At 35.0% G+C, this 15,234-nt stretch overlaps 1 protein-coding gene across 1 annotated transcript in view; it reads right to left on the bottom strand.

Annotated features, from left to right (window-relative positions):
* The window catches only part of LOC104511881 (potassium channel subfamily T member 2-like), a gene marked incomplete at its 5' end in the record, with an annotated part of 50,639 nt that overhangs the window by 28,113 nt on the left and 7,292 nt on the right, over positions 1-15,234 (bottom strand). The window contains 1 exon segment of the mRNA XM_010154668.1: positions 15,074-15,168. Within this exon segment, the coding sequence (XP_010152970.1) occupies positions 15,074-15,168 (95 nt within the window).

The following is a 15,234-nucleotide window of genomic DNA, read 5'->3' as shown; positions in this document are numbered from 1 at the left end:
TTCTGAAAAGCAGTGTTCCATAAACAGCATTAAAATAGAAAGAAGAAAAAAAAAAAAAAACACAAAACCAAACAAACCAACAAAACCCCTAGTTTAAGTAGATGTGCAATTTCCAAAATGTTAAAATGGCAGAATATGGTACAATATAACATGTATAAAATATAAAATTTAAGATTACAATGAGAATTTCCAATTTGCACCTTTTATTCCATATAGAAGGCTTTAAAGCTGCAGGACTAATTGAATTCCAGGATATAAAAATTATTAATTGCATGCAAGACACTGAAAAGAATGAGGAAGAAATGATGACTAGAAAGAAGATTAATGTTTTAATGCCGTCTATAGCCAGTAGAGAAATATGCTTGCTATCCTTAGCTGGTAAAAAATGATCCTGTGAACACAGTAGATCATGCTGAAATGTATTCACTGGCTAGACAAAAAAGTAGATACTGCTGGATATTGTGACTTCTTAACATTCAATGACAAAATTAATGTTAGAAGAAGTATCTTGGATATTTTCACAACTCTAATGTCACTTCATCAGATAGCCCAATATAAATCTCTCTATTTTTCCAGAGTATTTTCTTTTCAGACACTGGTATATGTTTTCATACAACAATCACGCCTTTTTTCAGAATCACGTTAGTGAAGGGAAATACTCTGATTACTACAACAGGCTTGGAATCAAGCTCTTCAGTTTAGTGGAACTTTGAATACAGGCTGATGCAGGAGCCTACACAGCAATCTCACGGTGTCAAAAATTAATTCTGACTTTCTTTTCAGCTGGAATGGTCACCTTTTTCTGTATTCCAATTGTATCTTTATCCTAAATTATGGTGTTTGATGATATCTTTATGGTTTACCCATAGTGTCTAAGATAAGCATTTTCCTTCCCCAAAGATCAGTATGTTATATGCAGCTAATGGTTGCAAAAGCTCAACTTATAAAAATAAACTTCCACTAGTAAGCCATGTGACTTCCAGAAACCACAGAACATCTTGTTAAGCAGAACAGGATATTATGAAATGTCCAATTGTATATAAATATTTGTTGAAACTGAGTGAGAACCTTTCTATTCCTACTGCAGTGTTTTGTGAAACGAGAAGTGGAGCCGCAGTAGAACACCTCTGGTTGTTGAGACTGCACAAGTAGAGTCCCACTGTGGGCAGCATTCAGCTCAGTGTATTTCTGTAAAAAGGTCTGTGCACACTTCAGCCTGTAAGTCCAAAGAACTACTTGTATTTTTGTATGCTTTGGGTCAGTGCCAGTACTTTGATGATCAACAAAGTCAGCCTTGGCATTCCAACTTCAGTGTGTCAATATTGTTGCAGCTAAGAGCCTGCTGAGGTCTGAGATTTTGGGCTGCTCACACAAGGAGTTAGTAACTATTCAGAAAATAGAATCATACAGTCAGTAGTTCCACCACTCTTCACCTGCAGGGCAGAATTAGGTAATATTACGTCTCCTTTCTCAGGAAGAATAATTAAGTAATCTGCTTATAATATTAAGAAATTAAACATGCTGTGCAAGGAAATTCAATTACAAACTTCTAATGTAATACCTCTGATGTGTTGTGCTTTGGAACATCATGCTAATGTTTCTTGCAATAGTTTTGAAACATTTTAAGGGTGTAACAGTTGTTATGCAAACCACCCACATTCCCTCAATCAAACTGAATTAACAATTGAAATCTGAATATACATTAAATTTGCATAAGAAGCAAGTAACCCTGTGTGTAGAATCAGAATAGGAATTGCAGACAAATGTATTGATTATGATCAGGTATGACCGTGAATTCAAACCCACATCCTGTTTCCTTCCTCTTTATGATAGTGATGGAGACAGAAGGTAAGAAGAGGCAAAAAGATTCTCAAGTTGAATGGACAAAATTTCTAAAAGGACTGACACAGAAAAAAATGGACAACATCCATACTGGAATAGGCAAAAGGCTTCTCTAATTCAGTGTCCTTCTTCTACTGAAAGCAATAACAGATTTTAGATGGAAGAATAAACAAAAGCAGTATGGAAAGATTCTTCCCTGAAATACTCTGCCTGTATTAAAAGACCTTGTAATGATAACTACAAGGTATGCATACCTGAATTGTGGTCCAAGAGCAGACTTTCTCTGCTGAAGGGTGGATCAGCTATGTGTCCATCCTAGCTTAGGTACAATTCATTCTCCTTACAAACATTTATTTGCTGCAAACAACCCTGCAGTTCCTGGTCTCTAATGTTTACATGTATTCTGTGCCAAAGCTTTCCTGTGGTAAGATTGTTGTTAGTCCTCACTGAAATGTGTAATATCTTTCAATGCCTGGAACATATTGGATGTCAATATTCCTTTATGGCAGCTTATGAGGTTTATGCAGCTCCTTGTGTGCATCTGTAGTGGTAAAGCACCTTAACTTTAGTCTATTCAGAGAGTTTGTCTGCAACTTATCTAGTTTACTGAATTTTTAATTCCCATTTAAGCTAGGCCATGGAATTAAAAATTTTTTAAGACTTGATTCAGTACAATTTTACAAACAATCATGACAGGATTAGTCTTATATGATTTACAACCTTCCAAATATTACAGCATTATGATATCGTCTATAAGCTGATAAAATGATTTTGTTAATTTTCCACCTAACTCAAGTCATAGCATATGTTAACGACAAATGGATTTAATGTTATTGTTAAGTATTCATTTTGATTTAGTTTGGACTTGAAATGTGATAACTTCTCCTTTTCTAGTTCCTTCCTTTTAGGACAGGCTTTTTGTGGAATAGGATTTTGGAATTTTCCTCCTAGTTTTCCTTCAGTTCTGAAAAAGTTCTCCTTATCAGATTTTGCTCTTTCATTTGATACTCAAGGATATTCAATGTGTATCTTCCTTAAACTTCCATTCATTTTTACATCTCCTTGACAGTCTATTTGTCTGCATTTTGAGTGCAACTCTCCTTTGCTGTTCTCATTACTACTATTAAACTGCTTCAGGACAAGCCAAATTACTCTCCTCCAGTTGTAAAATTTTCTTGTTAATAACACTGTAAACAAAAATTAATTTCTCAAAAATTTACAGATGAGTAATATTAGAGAAGAGTGGTCTTTCCTGCACTGCTTATCCTGCTGTGAATCTCATACCAATAGCAAATACAGTCTGGAGTAGTCTACAACTTGCAAGTGATTCACAGCTAACACCACTTGTCATATCTATCTTAACCATAGGCATATATAAGGTGTATAGGGGTGCAGCCCTTTGGAAAGCTCAAAGGTGAATTTTTTTTTCCAGCTTAAATTTCCATAAAACATACATTCTGTTGCAGTTATACCCAAGCTTTGTCAGAAGTGAATTTTATTGTAGGCATGGTAGAAACTGATTTCTGCTTGCTTTTTTATACCTCATAATCTTTTAATATGCTATTGCAGCCAATCCTCACTGTCCGCATTTAGCTCATTATTTTCACAGAAATTGTCATTCACATCTTTTTCTTCATCAGCAATTACCTCAAAGGACTGCACAGTATAATGATAGTGATTACAATCTTCATCATTAGAAGACATGAAGAACTAAGATTGATATGAGAAAACTGAATTTTCCTGAGACAGAACAGAGGCTCTGAGGAGCCCTTGATGCATGGCCCACCTCAAAAATTCTACCCTTCTCATTCTACGTTCTGCAAGTCTAGCTTGCAGAGTGATTATTCCATATAGCAATACTTTCGATGTCATATATAAAAAAACCAAGAAAAAGTAGTCATGGAATATAATTTACTAGAAACAGCTTTTCATATGTTTACTGGGCTAATGGATTCTTTTATTAGGCATCCAAGAGGGAGAAAAACACTTACTGAGAAAAACAATAGAATATGCATTTGGAAGACTAAAGGATGAATAAATAGAAGACCCAGACCTGTACGCTAGACACTGATGAGAAATCCGTTTCCCATGGCAGCTGCTTGCTGTGCTTTATATAATTTTTCTGAGAACAAAGACAAGAGGTTTGCAGATACAGAGAGGAGACAGATGGAACATGATGAACTTACCTGAACATTTTGAGAAGCCCAAATGAACACCACTGTGAAATGCTATGATTATGTAGGAACACAGAGGTAGAGATCTGTTGGATTACTTCTATTACACGTTTACGATTACAATGAGGAGTAGATTCTACAGATGAATATTTACAGGTCAGTGAATGCAAAAGTTTTATGATAACTTAAATGAGGATGAAACCTGCTCCATTTTGAATTTTATTATTGCACAATTAGTTGCTTTTTGAGTAGATGTGTGCATTTTTATGAACTAAGATGGTATTTAAAATAATTGTTCAAGATGCTGAACAATGAACATAAGCACATTCTTTAGTATTTTTAAAAATATTTGAAAGTATCAGTGAAAATAGCAGCATCGCATACTATTTCAATTATAAAGTTGTGTTGTTTTAAAATGCAGTAACCCCCTTATGCTTATAAAATGAAGCAAGTGAACAGGTTTGTTCTTCAGATCACGAGTTAGATGGACATACCTGTTTGCTGTATCTCTGGATGTTGAATAAATCACACCTTTATGAGTGAGGAGTTTAGGTAATGAGAAAATTTCAATTGTTCTCCCTACTGAAAAACTTATTTAAATGGCTGTAATCTGATCCCATCATGACAGTGGCGTACACTTTTCACATTTCGAGCTGTACTGTGAAATTACTGTCTCATCAATAGTTCTTTCTTTGTTATCATAATGAGGGTTTCCCTTTGATACTTTTATGTGCACAAATATGGCAACATTTAAACTTCTTTCATATGCATAGGTGTTGTCAATGCAGGTACCTTTGCCAGTGATGTCACCTGTACGGCAAAGAATAAAGGCTACTAGATACTGTCAAAGCTGTACCCTCCTTGCCAACATGAGAAATGGTTTTGCTTCATATTCGTTTGGGGTACTGTCATCATCTTCCTTACTTTTGTAGAGAACTCTTGAGGTTGTGAAGGATAGTGACAAAGGATGATTATTAAATGGGAGGATGACTGCAGTCTAAGCAACAGTGGAGAAAAACCTGACCAATAATTATACATATACCTCTGCATGTTGCCAGTGGTGTTTGGTGGATGTGGGCAACACAAGTAAATCCTGTGCATGTGCCTTTCTATCAGTTTTTTCCTCAATTTAGCTGCTACATTCTGTGATATTCTTAAGAAAGAGAAAGATTGTTCAGAAATTGAGCAAAATGGAAGCATACGCTGTGTTGCTGATGTACAAAGGTAGTGCTCATCAAACTGGTTAAATGGGTGGCTCTGTGGGAAGTCTCAAGACAACTGCACTGATGTACAGTCTCTGTCTATTTATATTACTATTTGTAGGCTCATGATGAGTAGAAATTTCAGTGAAAAGAATAGTGTAAGATCCAAAGGGACATATGGAAACTGCAACGTAACTCAAAGTATATCCTTCCTTTTTTTAAAAAAAAAAAATACTGGTACGGTATGCTTTGGCTCCTTTATTTCATAATAACGTGTTATAACAAACCCAAGAGCATAAGTGAGAATGTGTGCCACATAATTTTTTTTTTTTAATTGTTTGTGTTCCTACTGGAAAGATATTTTTACTTCAAAGTTGTCTCCTTGCTGACCTACTGTTTCAGCTAGAGAGAACTTGGTTGGGCAACAATATTAGATGATCTTTAAGGTCCCTTCCAACCCCAACCATTCTATGATATGACCAGGAAAACAACTGGCCTGTGAAGAAGACAGAATTAAGCACCAGGCTTAAGGCTTAGGATGGAGAAACACCAGAAAGGGGACAAACATTAAATAGAGATTGTATAGTGGGGTAAAAATCGTAGGAGAAAGCTGCTATGGATGAAAGCAAAGTATTATATATTACAGAAGTAGGCACCTTTATGGTTTGAGTCCCTCCTTGGAAACCTAGAAATTCTTCTAGCTGTCAGCCAGAGGATTTGGATGCCTTGAACGGTCTGTGTCTTGTTTGGTTTGATCATCAAGCCCCATGATTTCATCATCTTTCTCATCCTGCTCCTCACTGCTGTTAACGCTGGTGCAGTCCTGATGGTGTTTTCAATGAAATGTTCTGGTTGACTGAAAAAGCCTCAACTTTACAATAGCAAGAGAGCTTCCTGAAAGTCATATAAGTTTTTATGAATTCCATCTGAATTTTCTTCTTTGGGCCACCTGTTTTGACCATGCATTTTCTTGAAGACTTTCAAGTCTGCCAATTTCTTTGGCTAGAATTAATATCTATCTGTGCATATAACTTCTTCCAAAAATACATGAAATCCAAAACCTCTCAGGATTATTCTGAAGTGTGAGGTGTGACTGTTTAACAATCGCAAGTGTATTTACAATGGTTTATGAAGAAATCCCAACAAGCTATATTCTCAAAGTAGCATACTTGATTATACTCATGATTTAAAGGAGGAGCACAGGTTGTATCAGGATGACCAAAATACACGAGTGAAGAGGGGAGCTGATTCAATTAGCCAGCAAAATAATATGGGATTAATGCTCATAATACTGGAAAGATGAAGGCAGGTGAAGAAGAAGAAAGAAGATCACAGTGATTACAAGAACTGAACACACTATATAGTTACTCTTCTATATTTTGTCTGGCATATTTTCCCCTTGATTGCTTCATCCATGAAGAATATTCAGTAAGATTTTATTTTTAAGTATTCTTCCACTCTGAATATTCAAGATTAAATATTTCACATTTGTCTTAAAGTTAGCTGATAGCTGAACCTTTATTTCCTCCATTTTTTTCCTTTTTAGTTTTAGAATATTAGCAAAGTGAACAAAAAGAGATGGAGTGGAGTACAGTTGTAACATGACCCACAATCATTCTTTCTGTCGTATTTATCCAGTTCTAGTAAAAGTACTTACATGCCCACAGATGGATGTGCCTTCTCATCAGTAAATTTATTTTGAACTTCTTTGCATAAAATATTTCCGGTTACTTTTTTTTCCCCTGCTCATCACTAATGATAACAAACTTGCAAAACATAGGACTGTATTTAATTTGCTGATATCAACACACTGTAAATTGTAGGGCAAATTAAGTACAGGTGCTCATTCTCAACAGATAACTAAGATTTTTTCATAAATACAAGCCAGTAATAATACATGTCCTGAAAACATGAAAAGGCAATTCCATAGTTTATTGCAATGCCATGAAGTGTTGTTCTTACACTGTAGAATTAATCAAAGCAGTCGAACGCTTGCGATTATAGGAGACCATAATGTATTGGATACCTTTAAATAGCCTCATCCTTTTTGTGATATATTAGTAAACATTCTGCTTTGCTGTGGAGTGTAATTATGTATGGTAATCATGTCTGTTGTTAGGTTTTCAGTCTGCAAAGTCAACCCACGGTTTGTACTTGTTTACTAAATGAATACTAATTATTTTTCTTCCTTATTGCTGTGACCCCAGGACTTGCACTCCAACACAGAGAATATATAATTTTTCATATATACTGCAGAAATCTACAGCTTCCATAAACTTAAATATAGCTGTGTTTTTGCAAAGAATGACAGCATATATTCAACTTTAAGCTTATGTTTGAGTTCCTTCACAAGTACACAGTTACATATTTTACTGAGGTTGAGAGATAAAACTCCATACAATTTATTATTTTTAGCTTTTTTAGGAAAACTTTTTAGTTGCCAATGTAAGTCCAGAGCTCATTAATCAGAGTGCTATTTATTTGGATTACACCCTGAAGGGTCTTTATTTACAGACTTCTACTTTGTGGGGGAGAGGGAGAATGGAAAGCAGTATCTGCTAACAGTGCTAGAAATACAAAGTTATTGAAGCCAAGACACCATTTAGAGATTAATCTTTAACACTCTCTGACATCAAGCTGATGTTTAATTGTTGTGACTAGATCGAATGACTAACAGACTTGTACATTTTGGTAAAGACTTCTGTTGAAGTCCAGAGGCAATTATCTGAGATTACGTTTACGAAAAACATGTTTGTAATGAATGATACTTGCAATTCTTTACTTCCTTTGTTTAATCTTGGTCAATTGTTTTGGCAGATGATAGATCTGGCATGGATGATGGGGTCCCTATTGCCAATGGGAAGAATATCACATGCAAGTGAGTTAGAGGAATCCACGGACATTCAACTTTAACATGTATGTATTTATGACCCAAATGCGATACTATGTTTGCATGACCCCTCTAGTCTTCACCTAATTGAAAGACATCTGACTAAATATTGTAATAATTTCTAATGGAATACCAAGTATATAGAAGAAAAAAAAAAAAGAATTTTTTCTTTTAAAATTCTTTCTAAATGTCCTAACATACATCATCTTTTTAGATCATGTTACATCATATCCCTACCTCTGGCAAAGCCTCTGAGATGTCCTTTCAATATTCCATGAAGTTATGCCTAATACAAACAGTGTGTGAGTGAATTGGTGACTGGTGCCAGTTTCTGTTAGTATGGCCAAAGTTGTATCAACACCTTTTCTGTCTTCACTTGTTGATTTGAGAAATACTAACTTTGCTAAATTTCACACGCTTAACATACAGTTGGAATATGAAACAAACAATAAAAGTGAACAAATCACTAAAGTTACGCTTATCACAAACCAGCATAATGAGTTACTGTGTACAAGAGGACCAGAATAACTGATGTCATCTAATAAGTTAAATGTGTTACATACACCACCATAAACACCAAATTTCAGTAAAGTAAAATAGATTGTCAGTCTAATGACTCAGTCAATGAAAGATTTTTTTTCTTTTTTTTTTTTTTTTTAAGTCTGCATGCTAATGACAGCTTCATTTTTGAGCCAGTAATTGTGGGTGATGATGGATTGCTGCCAGGCATTGAATTTTAAATGGTGAAGTAACGTCCTCAATATAATTAGACATCCGTTGTTACACGCAGCGTTCTAGTTGCTAATGTCTAAAAAGATATAAAACTTTCTAAGACAGCATATGTGTATCATTTTTTTCTTTTTACTGCAAATATGAAATGAAACGTGAAATGTAATGGTGTATTGTAATGAAAGCAATAGAAGACTTATTTTATATACCAAATGGCCCCTTTAAGGGGAACTTTACCTGTTTTTATTGAAGTCCTCCCACAACCAAAGCAAAACCTAAGATTTTTTTTTTTTTTTTGCGCTAGTATGGTGACACAGTATTTCACAACCTGAAGACTCTGATTGTATTCCTGATAGACTTTTATGTTCTTACAAGCCTATGATTCAGCAGCAGGTGTATGTGTGCATATGTGTTTATAAACCAATGGATAGCTTACAGAGAACCCATACCCTAATAATTTTCATGCCTTTGCACGCCCGTTGAGTTTACCTCCATCATTCCCTCTGTCTCAATCCCCAACCCCTCTTCTCTGACTTCATTTTTCCTGTGGACCTTTTTCAAGTGTTGATACGTCAGAAGACATACATATGTCAAATGCATATTGCATGTATTTCCTTGTTTTGGTGGGATAGAGTTAATTTCTTTCCTACTGGCTGTTATAGTGATGGGGTTTGGATTTAGGATGCAAATAATATTGATAGCAGACTGATGTTTTAGTTGTTGCTAAGCAATGTTTACACTAAGCTAAGGACTTTTCTGGTTCTCATACTGCCTTAACAGTAAGAAGCTAGGATAGAGCATAGCCAGGACAGCTGATCCAAACTGGCCAAAGAGATATTCCACACCATATGATGTCATGCTCAGTATATAAACTAGGGGGAAAGCTGGCCAGGGGACACTGCTCAGGAACTGGCTGGGCATTGGTCATTGGGTGGTGAGCAATTGCATTGTACATCACTTGTTTGGATATTCTATCATTATCGTTATTTCCCCTTCCTTTTTTTGAAATATTAAACTGTCTTTATGTCAGCCCAAGAATTTCACTTTGTCTTTCCCCCGATCCTCTCCCCCATCCCCCTGGGAGAGTGGGGGGAAAGCGGTGAACAGCTGTGTGGTGTTTAGCTGCTTACTGGGTTAACACAACATAATAAAATATGGTAATTGAATTTTGGAACCAAATATGGTATTCTGTTTCTCTTTGCCATTCTTTATTTGCCCTTGCTCTTCGGATAATTACATCTAGATTTTCACCAATTGCTCCTTTATTACATCATGGGTTTCACGTGACAGAGATGGAATTATATGTTGCGGCCCCAGTTCTGTCACTATGTACATCAATGTGACACAGAAAATTGAATTAGGCTTTTCTAATTTAATTTTTAATTTTACTATGACTTTACATATTCCTTCTAGTCATTCTATGGTGTGCTACATTCCTTCAAATGAACAAGAACAGGATTGCATTTAGATTAAATTTGAGTAATTTTATGTGTTGCTTTACATGTGTTGGAAAGCTATATTTATTTAATATTACCAGTAGCTTAATTTTATTTATCTCCCACAAAATTCAGAATATGATTGCTAAAGAAATGATGCTATAGAGCTACAGTCTTTTAGAACCGTATTTCTAAAAGTCCAAATATTATATGGCTTAAAAAAATTTACTTTTTTTCCTCCTTTCATAATGGTAATTGGTCTTTGCTGCCAGAACAACCTTTGTTTGTCATGGTATCTGGTAATATTATTATTGTATTACAAGATGTCATGATAATAAAAGCTTAAACAATTGTTCTCCCAATGGCATCATCAGAGTGCATAATGTTTTGCAAAATATTGTGTAACCCTCCCAAATTTTCTCAATTCATCTTTAATGAAAAATTGTCCAAATTATTATAAATATTAACAGCATTTGGTATCTAAGAGACATTTTTACATCACATGAAACTTATTGGAGAGATTGGGAAAGAACCTGAGAGACATTTTATCTCCTTCTTGGGCAGGAGTCTGGTTTTGAATCTATTTTTACACTTAAATATGCATATTCTTATTACTGAATTTTCAGTATCTTCACATAGCAGAAAAAAATTACTAGAAGAGAATGATCACAAATGATTCACACGATAGCAGCTAGAAGTTTCAGAATGGAATTTGAAATGTCTAATTTTGAAATAAAATGTGAGGACATTAAATGGAATTTAATGACTAACTCTGATCAAGAGTGAAAGTTTTTCAAGTCATGCTGAAAATTCTTCAATTAAAAATAATAATGATTTAAACAACAGGCTACTTACTAGATTGTGAAATTGTTGAAGGATGATTTACCTGACCTGTCATGTAGAGTTACATACCAGGTGAAATATTAAAACATTGTGTGGTACAACAATACAGAATTAAGAATATGGATATTTTTTTTTTGTCTTTCAAATTTATCCAAGTTTAACTTCGTCCATCTTTATCTAAATTCAGTTTGGAACTACTGATTTTCAGGTTAATAAATTATCTGCAGTCTGTGCTAGAAAATAAACAAAGCTTTGATTGTAATTTGAAAAGATCACATGTATTTGAATCCCCGACTCATCTTCCAGGGTGCAATAAAACAACAGAAATATCTTAATGAGAAATATTTCATATTGTTTACTTCCTTAATTTAATATTTCTCTACATATTAAAAAAAATAGGAGGAATTCCTTGTAAATAATCTGTTATTGACTCCATTTTACAGTCTTTGTGAAAGGCAGCTTTCCTGAGCTACCATTTAGTCTTTCTGATTATGTTTGATTTTCAGAAGAAGACAGGTTGACTACGAATGTATCTCTCACACTCAGAAGATAATTTAGATTGAACTCTTAATCTTTTATGACTTTGTTCCACGGGCCACAGTAAATAAGCAATTCAAATTATTATTAATTTTACTGGTCTCTGTGTCTAGTTTTAAATGTTCCATTACATCAGTTGCACAAAGAATTCCCTGCCTGTAGCATGGGAAAGATGCTGACCTAATTATATTAGAAATAACTATGTAGAAACATCTAAAAAGATTAACAAATGAAATATTATGTCACTACCAACTTAATAACTAAAACAGCATGAAAATCACTGTATAATTATCAAGGTTTCCATAGAAACCATGTTTGATAAGTAGCCAAAAAGACTTCTGATTGGGCTGCCAAATTTCTGCTCTCCCTATAATAAACAATGATTTCTGTCCAAGCTTTCACAAACACCTAACTGTTTTTTCAGGGGTGTGTATCCTTATCCTATGCTCTTCATGCAGCCCTCTTTAAGAGCACTAATCATCCATATGCTTTTTTAAGATCTGAACTCTTGAACTTAAACATGTAAAAATATTTTTCAAAATGTATTATGACAAATGACATGCTATCAACCAAAGAAAAAAAGTGAATAAATGTATGTATGGTAATATTTGTGTTGTCATAATACAATAGTTGCATTAAAATAAGCAAAGGCATTAATTCAAGAAACAATTTCGGGGTTTTATTACATTTTGTCATTGTAATTTTTTATTATATTTTTTTAATCAAGTCCCCTCAAAAGTTTCAGCCCTTAGGTATTAACACTACAGTAAGCAAATGATCCCCAGTGCTATCACAGGTGAAAAAGGTGTGGCCCATCTCATGTATCTGTAATCCATTAGAAACACTAGGAGTTTTATCTGAATATGTATTTTATTTAAACAACCTAGATTGACAACTGTTGGTGGCAACAATCTGTTTTCACATGCTTCTTATAAATCAGATTTTAGCAAAGCCACCCTAGAAATTTTTATACCTAACAAAAAACAAACTCTGTATGCAATATGCTTTTTAATTTTATAATTGTTTACCAATGTTCATTATAAATATGTTGCTTTCTCGCAACTATTGTATGCAATACAGATCTCTCGGACGGAACTTTAAAGTAAATTTCTGTTGAAAAAGATGACCAGTCAAATGATACCAAATGTAATGTTGTTGTCTACACGCCAGAAGAATAAATGAAAAAGTACTGGGCTTAGACATCCCAAACTTCATCCTTCCACTGTAAACTATCAATGGATCAACAGGTCCAGCCAGGTGCTGCGGCACTTCTAAGTGACTGGGACTGAATACTTCCTCCACGTTCGAGAGATCCTAATTTCAGTTCTGGCTAGTTTTTTTTTCTGCTCAGTGAACTTGCACCCATACAGTGATCAGACACAAGTATCTTTTGATATAAGTATTCTCTTACTCAGTAAACACATGAGTTTTCAGAAAAGATTCTATAATATATATTCTGCAACAAAATTGTACTTTCAGAATTACCAGTGAAGACATGGAATTTCCAATATGCTTGTACATATCCAGCTATTTTGTACTCTGTACAGAGCTACAGGATTCCATTATTGCACAAGGAAGTAAAGGAAATCATCTCTCTTGCACCTCAGTAAAAAAACTACTTTTTAATATGTTAATATACCCAAAATTCTGAAAAATTGGTTAAGAAACATATCTTTTAGATAGAAACTTATTGCTGGAGAGTAGTTACATTTCTGCATTCATTTGTTTTAAACTTTCTCACAGACATGACCATCAAAGACTTCTAAAATATTTCCGTCTCACTTCAAGCAATAAGAAAGCACTTTTGCTGCTCTTTCTAGGAAGCAGAAAGAGGAGTTTTTCTGGGGTTCATACTGTCTTGGTCTTCCTATCAAATGGTGTAATCCCCATAAAAGGTATGTGTCGCTTCTTTCTACGTGTCTGATAAAAGCATGGTTTTGAACCCTGTGTTGTAAAGTTATGTTTTCAGAAGTGATGAGAACCCAAATTTCCTATTGAAGCAGATGGTGAAAGCAAGCCTGTCAGTCAGGAACTGCGGTGTTACAATTTAATCCATACAGTGCCTAGAAGTGGTTACCTCATTAACCTTAAACGTCATCAGGGAGGTAGTGAGGGCAGTTATCAGTGGTGCCAAAAGCACACCATGAGCGTGTCCCCATGGCACTGCATATACTCTAAGGGGAAAGTGCTCTGAAACTGTAAGCGCTGTACTGAAGCTACTAATCTAGATTTATTAATTTTGCATTAATGAAGCTATGGTACTTTGTGGACAAAGGCAGTATCTCTATATGTAACCACAACAGGGTCCTGAAAACAGGCCAGTGCTGGCTCAAAATATTTTTGTGTTGTGCTCCATTACACATACAGATAAGTCTAATGCTGGTTCCCATGTGAATTTGTGGGCGAATGCACTGGTTACTACTTCCTGTTGCAGAAAATGTAAAAGATCAGCCTAGCGAAAGTCATCCTTAACTGAACATATTCCAGAACAGGACTTTGCTCCTCTTTCAACATGAAGAAACTCATGTAATCTCTAAATGATCTCTTAAAATGAAACACTGTCTCAAATTCACTATAGATGTAACATAATCAAAGACATTAAGCTAATTGATTTTGACTGTTTATAGAGATTTTTTTAGATATTTTAAAAATACATTGTCTAAAATAAGATTATAGATAAATGGGTAAAAAGTATAAAAATGCCATTAGGTGTGCTCATGCAAGCCATAGTAACAATTACCTAAACAGAACTCCAGTCTTAGGCAAGCTGCAGATGCTTGAACTATTCGTAGTCATTCAAAAAGTGCTTAATTTCTCCATGCTTCCCAAACTCCTGTAAATTTAAGTTTTCAAGGTCTTGCAGAAAAAAGTTCTTCAGAGTAACACATTTGGGTGGTTTGAACCTACCTTCCGCTACTTTCGGCAGCCTAGGTTAATAAAATTTACACTTTCTGTGATCTAGATTAGCAGCTGTCCTCTGTACTCCTCATGGGGACCTGCCTTGGCCCTCAGAGTGGTAAGGCTGAGATCCTGCCTTTTGCTATGCCGCTCCCACCAGTCAGAGGCAGGTGCCCTTAGCATGGGTACTTCTGTTGATATTCCTCAAATGTCAGTGACTTTTCTGCTGAGATTGCACTCCTGGTACATAGGTAAATTTTCCCCCACTCCTTTCTCCTGTGTTTTTGCATCATCTGTACTTCTTAGAATGAGAATGATTCCCTTTCCCATGCATGCACATTCTGTTTCCAAACCATGTGTATCAGGACCCCAGTAGTACCAGGTGTTAGTTGACACTTTCACTGCAAGTATATTACTCTTTCTATTTCCATGCACGACTTCCACAACGCCTCTTTGGTCACCATGTAGTAACGGAAGAAAAACCAAAACATATAATAAAAACAAGGGGGTTTGGCCACTTACCAAGTAAAGATAAGACATAGTAAAGTAGATATTAAAATGAGGACTTGGTTAAACATTGCAGACTGTGTGCGTTGGATGGCTCTGTGAAGATCATTCTATATTAATGGAAAATAGGTGTTATTTTTGGTTTTGAATTAATAATGTATAAATTAATTCTGTAG

This window comes from Eurypyga helias, unplaced genomic scaffold (genome assembly GCF_000690775.1).
Source record: "Eurypyga helias isolate BGI_N326 unplaced genomic scaffold, ASM69077v1 scaffold1297, whole genome shotgun sequence".
In the NCBI taxonomy this organism is placed as follows: Eukaryota; Metazoa; Chordata; class Aves; order Eurypygiformes; family Eurypygidae; genus Eurypyga; species Eurypyga helias.
This window is presented reverse-complemented; position numbering and strand designations above follow the sequence as displayed.